We start from the raw sequence: 15,755 nt of genomic DNA on the forward strand, positions 1-15,755 counted from the left end.
GGAGTGAAATGAGCAATTAGTGAACCAAAGAACCATCATGGGAGGAGTGAGCATGGATCTGCTTAGTCTTTCGTGCTAGAAGTTGTTACTTCCCATTTGGAGGTGAGAGATGAGTACCTTGCCCAGATGATCGAGTTTAGGTAGAGGAGGACTTGGAACCTTAAGTTTTCACACCTAAGTTCTGTGCCATATTCTCAAGACTGCTGCCTCAGTAGTCATCTCCATGACTTCCAAGCCCCTCTGTCTTTCAGGAACATCTTGGGGGAGCAATAGTCCCAATGGGTCCATAAGCAAATAATGTTCGGAAAAAGATGGGTTCTTGAATTTTTATTAGGTTTCACTTAAAAATTTAGTTCCCAGTGGTAACTGGAAAAATTCTTTCTAGGGGACTTAAGCCATGTTCTTTATTTCACTTCAGTACACCTTGAATTAACTCAGATGTCTTTTACTTCATCTCACTATTTGTTTTCTGTTGCACACAGAAAAGTTTACTTGTGAAGGAACCAAGTGAGCAGGGAAGGGAGAGGAAAGGGGAAAGCCAGGAGGTGGGGTGCCGCTCAAAAGGGGAGGGAGAGATAGATACCCCTTCTCACTATTATGTCCTACAGTGAATAGTGCTTCCTGAAATCTGAACTCTTTATTTACATTTGCAAGTAAGACAGAACCATGAAGAGGCCTGCTGATGCCTGCGAAAAACAGATATAGAAAATGTCCCATTGTATTACTTGCCACAGATTTTCTAGGAAATGTAGCGATACAGAAGTATTGCATGTGTATCATTACCAAACTCCAGATTCTCAAGAAATAACTAAGGGAGAATCTCACAATAAACCTTTATGTGATTTTCTGTCCATGACTAGCATTTTATTCAAACCACCATTTTCAAGGTTTAAATGTGTTTAGAAAAGTGGTTTCTTAGATCAGGCTCAGGAATGACAGTCCCCTTGAACAAGGCCAGTTTGTGGTGAGCCTGTGCCAACATGGGAGGAAGTGCCAGAAATATCTGTGGGCAGCCTGTGACTCTCAAATTCCTAGAGTGATTGTGAATTCAGTAGAATTTATTTGCATTTGGAATTATTGACCCTACAATGAAGCTGGAAAGATCATTATTCATAATTCATACATTTACTTCTTTTCAAAATTGGTTAAAAGGCGCTCAAAGAGAGTTATCCAGTTAACTCAATCATAAGGACTTTGTAACAAGAAATACACTTTTTTTTCCCCCCAAATGGAGTTGGTAGACCAAACGTTCAATGAGGACAACATCAGTATAGAACTGTTGCTTTCCTGTGGTCTCTTGGCTATGCAAGCTTTGAGCACATTGCTGGCATTCCAATTGTTAATAACATGCCATTCACCTAATATTTTGAGACTGTTCTAGCTTTCTCTAATTGATTAAAGCAGTTGAGGTCATTCACTGACTTTTAACAATGTGCTAGTATGTCTTAAAAATAATATTTAGTGAATCATTTACAGTCATTGTTCTCAGTCTCCTGTTCAATTTCATAAGATGTGTCTGTAGTCCAGGGTGAGTCTCCCATCGTACTCTGAATGCATATATGAAAATTAAATGAATCGGCTTCCTTCTCAAACTGTTGCTTCTGAGTTTTGTATCTCTGTAGATGTTGGCAACCTCTGCCAACTTTGCAAGTCAACACCTAGAAGTCAGCAGAAAACCTTTCCTCCTATTTTTTTAGAAAAGATTTTTATTTTTTACTTGAAAACAGTGTTACAGAGAGAAGGAGAATGAGGGAGCGAGAGAGCAAGAGAGAGAAAGAGAGACAGCACTAGCAAGATATCTTCCATCTGCTGGTTCCTCCTCAAAGCAGCCATAGTGACTGGAAACGAGTTTATCTGAAGCCAGTACCTAGGCGCTTCTTCTGGGTCTCCCATATGGTTGCAGGGGGCAAGGACTTGAACTGTCTTTTCCTGTTTTCCCAAGCAGGGATCTGGACAGGAAGTGGAGCAGCTGGAACATGAACCAGCACCCAGATGGGATGTTTATATTGCATGCAAAGTCTGTCTTCACCTATTATGCCAGAGCACTGTCCTTTTGTTTTCTTTTTCTATTGTTTCTCTCTCTCTTTTAAAAAAGATTTATTTATTTTTATTGGAAAGGCAGGTAATAATTACAGAGAGAGGAGAGACAGAAAGAAAGATCTTCCATCCGCTGGTTTACTCCACAAATGGCCATAATGGCCAGAGGTGGGCTGATTTGAAACCAGGAACCAGGAGCTTCTTCTGAGTGTCCCATACAGGTTCAGGGTCCCAAGGCTTTGGGCCATCCTCGATTGCTTTCCCAGGCTACAAGCAGAAAACTAGATGGGAAATGGAGCATGCGAAACATGAAACAGCACCCGTAGGGGACCCTAGTGCTTGCAGGGTTTAGCCATTGAGCCATCATGCTGAGCCCAACCCTTGTACTGTCACATGAGATCCATGGGATCTGCTTTGTTTCGTGAATTCAGTATTTACTTTGCCTGCCTACTTCCTTTGTCGGTTTGGCTACCATATCTGTCAAGATCCTCAGAACCTTCAAAACGCCCTTGCTGCCTATTTTTTGCTGTCCTTACAATTCATTCTCTATGCCATCGTCAAGGCTAGATTTCTAAATGTAAATTTTTTTTTAAAAGATTTATTCATTTTATTACAGCCAGATATACACAGAGGAGGAGAGACAGAGAGGAAGATCTTCCGTCCGATGATTCACTCCCCAAGTGAGCTGCAACGGGCCGATGCGCACCGATCCGAAGCCAGGAACCAGGAACCTCTTCCGGGTTTCCCACGCGGGTGCAGTGTCCCAATGCATTGGGCCGTCCTCAACTGCTTTCCCAGGCCACAAGCAGGGAGCTGGATGGGAAGTGGAGCTGCTGGGATTAGAACCGGCGCCCATATGGGATCCCGAGGCTTTCAAGGCGAGGACTTTAGCCGCTAGGCCACGCCGCCGGGCCCTCTAAATGTAAATTTGCCAAAATAAAATCTTTCAGTGGCATTTGGCCCTTTGCACGAAATCAAGCCTTCATACTATGATCCTATAGGTTTTTTTCCCCCAGCATCACTTTAGCACCATTCCCTATAGATCCCTTGTCCTGCAACCTGGGGAAGAACTTGGCACTTTGCTTACTTCCAAACTCCCAAAGTACCCTCATTTAATTCCTTTGTTTTCTTATTCTGTATGAGCAATTTCAAATAATTCTGTGCCTTCAGTGATTTCCTATAAATGTGTATACAATGATCCCCAATTTTTACCTCTAAAATTTATTCCTCCAACTTTACATAGTAAAATTGAATTATATATTTTTTTCAAAACATGATCCCTCTTACGTTTACTGTCCTATAACATTAGCAGTAGAGTTGGGATGTTGACCACCAATAATCTTTCTTCAGGTTTCTGTGTTGACCTACATATTAGACAAATTTCAAGAGAAATGTTATCCTCTATATGTATTCCAAGTTGTCTTTTGTGTTACTGATCACTACAAAGCAGGTCACCACAAATTTATCAGTTCAAAACAGCATACCTTTATTATCTCACAGTTTTCAAGGGTCAGGAGTCCAGCATGGTTTAGTAGGGTCTTCTACTCATAGTTTCACAGCGGTGCAATCAGGGTTTTGTGTGGGCCAGTGCTCTAATCTGAGGCTCAGAATCTTCTTCCAAGATCACTTGATTGTTGGCCAAGTTCATTTCTTTGCATTTAGAAGCCCCAGGGTGGCATGCTTTTTTAAGTCTAATGGGAACATCTCCCTCTGAGTTATTCATATTCTTTTGAAGGACTCTATGATGATGACTCTATGAGGCCCAATGAGGATGATGCCCATTTGGTTCATATGAGGTTAACTGAATAAGGACCTTAATCACGTTGCCAAAATCTGTTTTTGTTGTATAATATACTATAGTCATGGAGAGGTAATCCTGTCATGTCGGTCTTATTCTAACAGCAAAAAGGTGCAGGAGTTCCTGTCCCACACATATCCAAGACAGAGAGGATTATACCAGTAAATGCAGCATTGGAAATTATCCCACAGTTTTGCTTCACACTGTAGCTAAGAAAAAAAAAGTGCGTGTGTGTATGGCAAAAAGAAAAAAAAAGAGTGAATATTTGCAACTTGGAGGTATTAAAAGGTTTCAAAAAGGACAGAACTTTAATTTAAAATATTTAAGTTTAATGAAAGTGGTTGGCGCATATTCTGTAGATAGAGAAAATGGTTTTCTATGCTTATGCTAGTGACACTGCCTTGAGTAGAGGGTATATACAAGCTGATAAACTTTAGATTTTATTTTATGAATCTGAAAGGAATAATAAGAAAAGTAATTCTAGAAGACAAAAATTTAATCACATAATCAGTTTGAACTATTTTTCATGTGTTAGTTTCATTTATATTAAGAAAGGATAATTGCAATTATACATCTATAGGTAGGTTTTATGATTTTTCTCTGCGTATTGATTCAACTTTTGGTTCAATCCTCCAGTGCTCACAGTGGCCCAGGACGGGCCAGGTCAAAGCCAGGAGCCAAGAACTTGGTTCTGGTCTTTCTGTGTGGGTGACAGAAATCTCATTGCTTGAGACAAACCCAAGACCCCCCCGGGTCTGCATTAGTAGGAAATTGGAGTCAGAAACCAGCATTAAGAATTGAGTTAAGACACTTCAATGTGGGATACAGATGTTCTAACTCAAAACTAAATACCCTCTTCTGTTGTCTTTGTTTTAGATGATAGAGCTGCTGAAGTCCCTTTGGCCATGACTTTTCCTTTACTGGCCCTGCTAAGAATACACTCTGTAGCTTATTTTCCTGTGTGCTTCAAAAAGATATTCTGAAGTTAATTCAACCGCTGTTAGGATATTAAATTTACTAAGAATCTTGCGATTTTCAGCCTTGAGATAGCTATTCTGCAGTTACTAGTAAAAACAACAACATGGCTTGGTAAATTTCTTTTTCTTGACACTGGCAGTGATACTGCACTGCCTGCTATAATGGCTGCATGAGGACTGTGCGAAAGGTCCTATAGATAAGTCGTTACTTCTCTATTTTGCCTCTCCTTTGCTTGGGCGACTGCCACATTGATGCACTGCAACCACTCTTCTGCATTCTTCTCATCCTTGGCCTTGAACACATAGGTTTTGTTGTCTGTGAAGATTTCAAAAGCCCGGGGCAGAGAGCGGTCCCTGCGTTTCTTGGCCACAGCTTTTACACTCTGTACTTTGCTGAGCTCTATTGGAGAATCATCAGGATCATCTTTCTGAAATACATGGGAAGAACCGAATGTGAGCTGGTGCCTACTAGAGTCAAAGATCACTAGCTAGTGAAACATTTTCCAAGAGGGCCAGTAACCTTTTACTTTCGTAGCTCAAGACCTTTGACACTAATGTTAAGGCCTCAATGAGTCACTAAAACAACTTAAGGGGTGAATAACTGAATCATTGTTGCAGTACCACGAATTGGCATAAGATATCCAGGCTAGAGAAAATTATTATAGAGTAGTGGTTCTTTGATTTTCTGCTGTTTTCTAGTTGGAGCGCTATTGACTCAGAATTTCAGATAGCTTGTGCTAATACTGAAAAAATGTTTGCCAAGCCTTTAATTTAATAAATAGGGTTCCAATGTTAGAGTAGATCAAACTGTTTCAAAACTCCTTGCAGCTTTGGAAGCATGCTTTGGTTTAGAATGCCACATGAGGGAATTCGCAATGGTGTTATATTTGTCTTTTATCAGAGCAGTGGTTGAAGTACCTCTACAAGAAGAGAAGTCACTGCTGTAGGTGATTATGGATGGTTTTGAGGGATTATGCACTTTCTCAATACATACTATCTACTGGAAAATGAACTTGTGATTGAGAACCCTGTCAATCCTTGTTTCCACCTCTCTTATTACAATCACCCTTCCTCGATATGGCAGTGAAAGGTCCCTTTCTTAGCCCAACTTAAATGTCTATGATTTATTGCCCAACTTAGAAAAGTCTCAGGAGAATCAAACAAGAAAGCACCTCAAAATATTAATGTCAAGGAAGTGTCTGTCAACCAGGGCAACCGAGTCATTCCCCAGCTACTCCGTGAAGAGAAGCATGGTCAATAACATTTCAAATTTTAATGCTAAAAATTGTTTACTAAATTTGGCATTGTAATATGGACTTTCATAAATGATATAAATTTTTAGAAAGATAAGCCAATCAGAAAAATCTTACCACTCAGAGACTGAGGACCACAAGAAATCAGAACAATAACATGTCCATCTGTAGAGATGGTTTTATTACAGGGTGATCAGAATAAAAATGCTGTGGGAGATGTTATCTCAAAGAAATAAGAAATATTTTAAAGAAATGTCAATTTGTGTAATTAAAAAAATAGTGTTCAGTGTCAAAGTAAAATGGTATTTTATTCCAGTGGTTACATTTACAGGAGAAAGGTGATCTTTTGTTTTTCAAATGTCACCACTGTAATTCAGTGAAAACCATCATCTGGGTAACTACTTATTGATTTTATTAAAGACTTACTAAATTTAGGATGAAATTATTGATGCAACAATATTGTAAGGTATTGTATAGGGTTTTCTAAATACTTTCAGGTTGAAGCTTACAGGCTACTTTAGATACCATTGTATTGTCCTAATTTGTTTCATACTAAGCATTTCATAGTAATAACTTTGTATTTCTTTGAATTCATCTACAGTGCAAAAATTGATCTGTGGACAAATTGGTGGAGAATACAACATTTCTACAGTCATCAACTAATGTGGGAGTGGAGGGAAAGTTGGAGCCTGGTAAGTTGGTGGAGATTTAGTATAATACAAAAGTAGAATGTCTTCCAGACTCAGTCTTCATTCTAAAATACATGTCTTTCCTCTAAAAATAACCCAAATGACTAATAAATTTTTAAAAAAGACTGTCATTCATACATTCACAACTAAAGACCGAATTTTATCTGATTTGAAAATGAACTGTTGCTACAGAGAATTAACAAATATTAGTCAGTTTTCATCTAGTGATGTATTGTCCCAGCTGTTGACAACTGCCTTGGTTGCCTTGTACCTAGTCACGTGCTATATTGTTGGGAGAAAAGCAGCCAAGGCTGGTGGGCATTCGGGCCTGGTTAATGCCAAATTTGTGTTAATCAAACCAGTGTGCTAGCATAGTTTCCCATTCTGTTTTTCTCTTTTTAATGCTATGTGGGGAAGGCAGGGAATGCTGGGTCTGGACACACCACTCTGGCCCCGAGACCTAGCGGCTGCAGATTGCCCTGGTGAGGGGGATCTGAGGACATATTGGAGTAAGAGTGGCTCAGGGATGTTTGTAGGGGAGGAATGATTTCTGGAGACTTCCATAGACCAGACCACTGAAATCGCAGGTAGGTGGGGAAGCTGAGATGGTGTGGTTTAGAAGGGGGAACTGGAGGGCATGTCAGGATCAGTCCAAGGCACCTGCTCAAGTGGGAGCCCTGTGCTGGGCTAAATAACATTTTCTGCCACCTGCTGGAATATGCAAAAGCTGGGGTTGGGGGTATGCCTGGCTGCGCTAGGTTGTAATACCATACATGAGTTACTTTGATTGTATTTCAAAAAAACCAAGAAGTAGGTACAGATTTAATTACTTCTGATCTTGAATGAATAGAACTTAACACTAAATGAAAAGGACATGAGTTTACATTGTTGATTGGAAAAGAATGATATTTCAGTATTTTCCCACTGAAATTTCAGGTGACAGATATTTACTGAGTATACTAGTTGAGATAGTAAATTACATTAGGTGAAGTTGCATTAGGTGAATATTTATTAATTCTATTATAAATTTACTCCACTTATTAGCTAGATGAGAGATATGAGTATTTTTCCCTAATCAGAGTTGACTATGAAAGATATTTTATTATGCTAATCCTCATTTCTCTTTTCTTGTCTACTTTCCCTTTTTCTAAGCTTTATACTTCCAAAAATAACCTATAGTTATTTTAAAGAATCAGAGTCAATATTAATACATAGCTGGTGGTCAGTGTTATGTATTGGTTTTTGAGTAAAGATTACTTACTAACATGTAGTTCCTCTTCTAAAAAGGAAAGATATCTTCCATAATAAACTGAAGAGGCACAAGGAACCAACTGGCACAAAATGGAACATGACATAACAAAATAGCACTGTGAGACTGATTGCTAAATGAGTTTTAACTCAGAAGGAAACAACTTAGTGGCTGACATGTCAAGATCTTAAAAATTCAGGTGCAAAATTACAGAGGAACTCACAGACTTTCCTTTTTGAAACAGGAGTTGATTTCCAGCTAGTGTGAAATAGCGAGTTTTCCATCGTTTGATGAACTTCCATCTGACTTGCTTCTCCTTAAGTTTTCCTTCTATGAGAGGCTGGCCATCTTGATTTATAACTGTTGAAGGTAATAGAATGATCAAACCATTTGGTTTCCATTATTTATTTGGCAAGTCACCAAAAGTCAGAATAATACAAATGAATTAGGGCTAATAAAGTATGAATTTAGCTTACCTGGCCTCTTTTGTCCCTAAGAGAATGCACAATGTAGGTATGATGATGGGAGTGTTGAAAGCTTTCCCAGAGGTTTTCAAAAGGAATTAATTCACAAAAAGAGCATTTGGTTAATAGTATTTAAGGTTCATCCAAATACACAAGTTTTTGCACTGTTTGCCTTCCTTAAATAGGATTTTGCTGCTTCATTTGGAATAACCAAATGGATTATGATGCTGAAAACTCATTTGCTGCTATTCATTATGCCAGGAACTAGGTAATAAAAAAACCCCAAATTTCTATTATTTCTATTTGTTTATGACACATGAAGTGCTGGAGGAACACAGCTCTGTACATTATCATAAACCAAGTCTGTTTAGCTGTTAGGCAGCAAAAGTCAATGCAGTGCCCCAAAAGACATGCTTCCCTAAAGCCATGACACTGAACAGCAAGGCAAGCGTACCCAACTGTTGTACACATTCCCACTCTCTGAATCATCCATAATCTCTCCATGCTTCTACTGTCAGCTGGCAAGCAACCGCCCATTTCACGTTTCAGCTTAAATGTGAATTCCTCAGAGAAATGTTTGTCACCCTAGGCCAGAGCAGTTCTCTCTGCATATGTATGTTCTCATGGCACATAGTAGGTTTCTTTCATATCAGAGATCAACTTTTGTGGATCTGATTGGAGTGTTTCCCACTTAGCTGGAAGTTCATGATTTTGCTTTGTTCACTGCTGAAGTACCAGGCATTTAATACAGTGCCTGGAAAAATAATGAGGGAGTCTGTGTTTACTGAATGACTACCTTAACCTTCCACTGAAGCAAAGAATGTGTGATTACATGTGATCGTAGAATTAGAAGATCCATTACGACATCGGAAGTTTAGCTGTTGAACTGAAGAGTTTTATTCCTTTTACCAGCCATATCAGATCCACTTTTCAAATTTCTAGGAAAGTCTGATTTCTGTGTGAGGATCAACAAACAACTTGATTTAGTGTGGGACAATATTTACTTAGATGTATTTATGCTCTATTTCAAAGCACCTTTCACTTTGAAAACATCCAGACAGTACTCTTTGTCTGTATCAAAACGTTTGCCCTTCCTATGCAGTCATTTCTTCAAAGATTGAGCAAATAACCAGCTCATGTGAGAGGATTGCTCATCTTGATAAAGTCCTTTGAATACAGGGACGATGAACTGTACAGTTTTCATGCCCTGGTTTACAGACATACTGAGGCATCGACAGCCACTATGAAGACACTTTGGAGAGGCTAAAAGGTAAAATGTAATGCACAAAGCACCTATGTGCTGCCTAACCCTACTTGCATTAAAGAATCCACTTCACAGTGTGCAGTCACATTGCTGTTTTGGTCATGGTTGTATTAGTAACAGGGTTTGAGCTAAGGTCATTTCATATCGTACGCATAACGGTGCTGTGTCAGCCTTTCTTATTTACTCAGAGGAGCACTGGAAATAGTTATGTTCTCTGAGATGGTTCAAAGTCAGAATTTATTTGCATACAAGGATATTTCTAGATCCAACAAAGGGAATTAGCTACTGTATTTCTTATAAAGGCATACTGAAATGCTTTCTGGAAGACAAAGGGGATACTTTAAAAAGTTCAGGAAAAATATGAAGTCTAAAACAACTACACACGAATTTAAACATTTTTTGGCACCAAATAAGCTTATATTATAATTAATTTGTCTGCAAACTTTTTAAGAGAAAATATTTATTATTTGAAAAGCAAAGTAAGAGAGAGAGAGAGAGAGAGAGAGAGAGAGAGAGACTGCTTCATCTGCTTGCATCTTGACTCCCCAAATGGCCACAAAAGCTGAAGCCAGGAGCCTGGAGCTCCATCCAGGTCCCCTGTGACTATAAACGGGGTCTAAGTATTTGGGGTTTCCTTCATTGCTTTCCAGGCACATGAACAAAGAGCTAGATAGGAAGCAGAATAGCAGGTAATCAAAAATAGTCCTCCAATACAGGATGCTAGCGTCTTAGGCTGCATCACAATGCTAACTACATCCACGTTTTTTGAAGACTTACTTTTTCTATTTCAAAGTTAGAGAGAGAATCTTTCATCTGTTTATTCACTCCTCATATAGCCTCAATGGATGGGGCTTGTCCGAGCTGCAGCCAGGAGCTAGGAGCTTCAAGATCTGGGTCTCCCATGTAGGTATAGGGACCCAGGAGCTTGGGCCATCTTCTGCTTTCGCATGAACGTTAGCAGGGAGCTGGATAGGGAGTGGAGCAGCTGGGACTAGAAGCAGCTCGCACATGGGACTCTAGCAGGTAGTAACTTTACCCACTAGATCACAACAGCAGGCCCAAGCACAAAATTTTCGAAGTATCCTCACCTGTGTAACCAAAGCTAGCAAGGAACAGTTGGAAAAATTGTTGAATGGGTCACTACAAGCAAGGGATGGACAAAATATCAGGCGTGGAATTGCTGTGATGAGAGACTGAAAACGAAACAATAGGCCTACTTGAGAACAAACATGAAGAGCTTCAGAAACAGCTGCTAAACAAAGACTTGGCATTGTAGTCAGTGAAAATCACATGGAAAATGTTCATGAAATGGGTTTTGGAAGGAAATTTTAGCAGAATTTTAAAATGGCTGAACATTAGGATCCTAGTTTGGATATAGAGTTAGCTTTGGAGAATTCAGTAGAAGCCCGGCTATTTGTGAATATTAGATTAATTTAAAAACAACTTCAAAAAGCAGGAAAAAGGGGGCAAAATCTTCACTTCCTTTTTTCAGCTCTTATCCTGTTTTTTTGTTTTGTTTTGTTTTTTTAATAATTGCATCTCACTTGTCATTTTTACAGGTCTACCACTCTTAGCATACTCTTTAAAATTTTTTAAAAACAGATTTATTTAATCTGCTTTGGAAAATCAAATTTACAGAAAGAATGATCTTCTGTCCACTGGTGTACTCCCCAAGTGACTGCAGTGGCCGGTGCTGAGCTTCCTCTGGGTCTGCCATGGGGTACAGGGTTCCATGGCTTAGGGCCGTCCTCAACTGCTTTCCCAGGGCACAGGCAGGGAGCTGGATGGGAAGTGGAGCAGCTGGGATTAGAACCGGCGCCCATATGGGATCCCGGCATGTACAGGAGAGGACTTTAGCCACCAGGCTACTGCGTTGGGCCCCATAGCATACTTTTGTAAGCAAGTAATTCTTTTTTTTTTTTTAAAGATTTATTTATTTTTTATTACAAAGTCAGATATACAGAGAGGAGGAGAGACAAAGAGGAAGATCTTGCGTCCGATGATTCACTCCCCAAGTGAGCCGCAATGGCTGGTTCTGCGCCGATCCAAAGCCGGGAACCAGGAACCTCTTCCAGGTCTCCCACGTAGGTGCAGTGTCTCAAAGCCTTGGGCTGTCCTCGACTGCTTTCCCAGGTCACAAGCAGGGAGCTGGATGGGAAGTGGAGCTGCCGGGATTAGAACCGGGGACCATATGGGATCCCGGTGCGTTCAAGGTGAGGACCTTAGCCACTAGGCCACACCACCAGGCCCATAAGCAAGGAATTCTTACATATCATGCCTCTTTCATGGTTGAAACAGGAAAGTATATTGAGTCTGGAGATTTTTTATATTTCAATTGATAAATAACATGTAGCATGATTCTGTGGTCATGCATCTAAAATAATCTGGCTTTCATTTAACATATGGGATAGTCATACATTTTCAGAACTTTATAATTAGTGCATTACTTTGTTCAAAACACCATAATTTGGCCAAGAAAGTCTATTACTGTGTATGAATTCCTCTCTTTAACTATCGACTGGCTGAAAAATTTATGGATTATGAAACTGAATTTTCTGAATTGCAAATGGAACCCAAACTGCCATGTTTGTCAACTTAAAAGCTCCTCAGGAAATCCTATGCCTTGCTGGGAACTGGTTACATGAGACCTGGGCTCTGATGAAGAAAGGTCAAGGATTTTCCAGGAAGAACACAGAGAAGGATCCATGGAGGAAGAAACAAGAGGGAGGACAGATGTCAGAGCCCAGGAAGCTGAATGAGTTGAGAGGCAAATTTGTGCAGTGGTAGCTTTGTGGCAAAGTCGGACTGCGAGCTGAGGGCTGCAGGCAAGATTCTTCTAGGTGTAAGACCCAGGAAAATCATGAAAGATCAGTCATGCATAGATCTCACAGGACACTATTAGGAAGTTTTTCTAAAGTCCCAGTAGAGAGGGCCCAGAGTCTGTGAGAGTCCTGCTAGGCTCAGGAAGCCTTGCACAATCTGAAGGGTTAGCTATGTACCAGACAGACTTCTGGATGGAAGCAAAGGACAGCTTGAGCTTGGTAATGGAAGCAGCTGATGAAGGGACTAGTTACACAGGTGTGGGTAAGGTGCAGTCCCCCGGGGCTGGCATCCAGCTGGGCATAACACCTTCTGCCCAAAGTGGAATGGAGGAGGGAAGAGTTAGGACTTGTGGGGAGACTGTGTTGGGAGTTCAGAGGACACACTCAGTGACTAATTGGGAAGGGTGACCGTGAACAGATGACTTTGCTCCGTCCCCATGACTTCCCATTAGGGACCCCATATAACTGGAAGCTGGAAGCAAAGGGGCTGCTGATGTAGTTGCTGCATGGCAGCCTGGTGGACAAGGAGAAGTGGAGAAATGGTGTGCAGAGAAACAAAATGATGGAGCACAGATTATGTATTAAATTGGGCAAGGTGTAACAGACTCTGGGCCTGCAATTTGCCTATTGAGGGCAGTTTGTACCTGAGTTTTTTGTTCTAATTCCACAGCATCTTGTGCACTGCAGCCTGGAGGTGATTGCATTATGGGGGAAAGGTGGAAGGGAGATGAGAGGGAAGACCATGGGTTCAGAAGAGAAAAATCTTTTATCCTTTGGTAATGGAATTGATAAGATGTGAATAAGGTACCTGCAGTTTCTTGTGATATTTTAAAATGATTATTGTTTCCATTAGAGAAGTAGGTCATGTAACATATCAAGCAGTAAAATCACAATACCAAGAATGGGAAAAGGATGTTAGCACCTTTCCTTGAAAGTAAAGAATAGGACCCAGCACGGTAGCCTAGCGGGTAAAGTCCTCTGCTTGCACACGCCAGGATCCCATACAGGCCCCTGTTCTAATTCCAGAAGTCCCGCTTCCCATCCAGCTCCCTGCTTGTGGCCTGGGAAAGCAGTTGAGGACGGCCCAAAGCCTTGGGACCCTGCACCTACGTGGGAGACCTGGAAGAAGCTCCTGGCTTCTGCCTTGGGATTGGCTCAGCTCTGGCCGTTGAGGTCACTTAGGGAGTGAACCATCGGATGGAAGAACTTTCTCTCTGTCTCTTCTCCTCTTGTATATCTGTCTTTTTAATAAAAATAAATAGATGAAAAACAAAGTAAAAAATAGGATGCTTTTGTAAGCCCACATTCATGTCTTTGATTTCTGTCAATAGGGTTTCAAAAGAAATGCTCAGAATCCATATTTATTTTTGGAATTTGACTTCTGAGTTGCCTTAAGCAAAAAATAAAGCAAAATTCCAAGAAGATAACCTGTTCAGTAGATTTGAGCAGTTCAGGGGTTACTTTGTTGTCATTCTGAGAAGTTGATAAGAAAAAAATTGGCCCGGACTTGTTAAATAATGACTAATTAATGGGATCAATGGGCTATAATCAGGAAGGTGGAAATCAAGGAAAATAAGTACTCAATCTTAAGATTAAATTGTTAATAGGAGATATCTTGTATTGTTCCCACTTAGTCCCACTAGTAAGATCTCATGGGTAGATGTTACTGGCAACAGCCATGGCTGTAGAACTTTAAATAGTTTTAAATGTTGAGCTTTTTCCCATACTATCCGAACGTTGTAGAACTTGATTAGCGATGGGAAAAAAATCTGATTTATTTGTGTCAGATCCTACCTGGCTGGACATTCTTAATATTCTGAAACATTTTAAGATTTTAAGGGAATTTTCAAACTGTGCTTTATCCATAGTAGTTCAGCACTTGGCCTCCTACCTTTTGGCAATGAATGGGAAGTTTACAATGTCTGCATTAAAAGCTTTAACTATAACATATACACCCTCACATGCTGTCTGACATATATATACACCCATACTCAAATTTATATGCACATATGTGAATGTATATACACACATATGCACATACATACATATATATAAATATCTCACATATTCTGTTAAAATTATTTAACTGCTTTTGAAAATAACTTACTGGAGAAGAGATTATACAAAGAGCATATATTTGGCACAAAAGATATGCTGCAAATGTCAAGATATAAATATGTAACTTTTTATCCCAAAATGGATTTGTTAATATGTTTTTTGTCATCACTTGATTGAAAAAAATTTACTGGTAAAGATTTTCTGAGAAGAAAATTTAGTTATTCATTTACTTAGTAAATACTCTTTATGTCAGGAATGAAGATGGATAAATGAAAGAAGCCTGCTGCATAAAATTTACTGTTTGCTGGAGAAAACAGACATTAACCAATCACACATAGCAAGTCAGGGTGACTGACAGCTGTAGTCAGTGTTATGGGGCAAAGTTCTGAGGTGCTTTGAGGGCCCTAACTCTGATCCAGGAGCTGCAGAAGGCGTCCATGAAGCAGTGGATTTGAGTTTGAATCAGAAGGTTAAGAGCTACATGAGCTAGAGGAAGAAAAGAGTAAAGAGGCTTGCTGGCAGCAGGATAAGTGTATGCTAGAGACTGGTGGCAGAAAGGAGGTTGGCGTGTGTTGGGAACAGGAAGAAGGTTTTTCTGGGCAGACGAGAGACTGTGGAGGAAATGGGGGACAAGATGAAGCTGGAGACCCCTTCAGCGTCATGCTATGCAGAACATGTGTGGTGTTGCCTTTAAGCTAAGATATACTGAGGCTATGCAAGATTTCATGAGAAGGATGGCACCACCCAATCATTATTTCGAAGAGATCATTCTGGCTGTAATGTGAGAGTCTGAGTGAAGGGTCCAGGATGTAGTTGAATGCAGGAACTACTGCCATTAGTTTAGGTAACAGGTGGTGTAGATTACACTAAGGCTACAGAGACAGGCAGATAGCTCTGAGAGCAGCTGACAAAGTCAAACCCTCAATACTGGGATGATTTATTGGATGAGGGCAATGGAGAAAACAGTAGATCTCTGATTGATGCAACAGATTGTGCAAAAGCCGTGTTTACTGATGTAGGGAATGCTGGAAGATCAGGCATTTTGGTTCCACAGGAGGGACAGTCATGAGTTTTAACGTAAATCAACTTAGTTGGAGGTGCCTTAGAAGCAGTGATGTAGGTATAGGATATATAAATGCAGAGT

At 40.1% G+C, this 15,755-nt stretch overlaps 1 protein-coding gene across 1 annotated transcript in view; it reads right to left on the minus strand.

Moving 5' to 3' along the window:
- Positions 1–4,910: 4,910 nt before the first annotated feature.
- Positions 4,911–15,755, minus strand: part of VEPH1 (ventricular zone expressed PH domain containing 1) — a 186,772-nt gene continuing 175,927 nt past the window's right edge. The window contains exons 13-14 of the mRNA XM_004598571.4: positions 8,227–8,363; positions 4,911–5,240 (exon numbers count right to left, since the gene is read on the minus strand). Of these exons, the coding sequence (XP_004598628.2) occupies positions 5,004–5,240; positions 8,227–8,363 (374 nt within the window). The 3' untranslated portion in view covers positions 4,911–5,003. The remainder of the gene's footprint in view (positions 5,241–8,226; positions 8,364–15,755) is intronic.

The sequence above is a fragment of the Ochotona princeps genome, chromosome 3 (genome assembly GCF_030435755.1).
Source record: "Ochotona princeps isolate mOchPri1 chromosome 3, mOchPri1.hap1, whole genome shotgun sequence".
Taxonomy (NCBI): Eukaryota; Metazoa; Chordata; class Mammalia; order Lagomorpha; family Ochotonidae; genus Ochotona; species Ochotona princeps.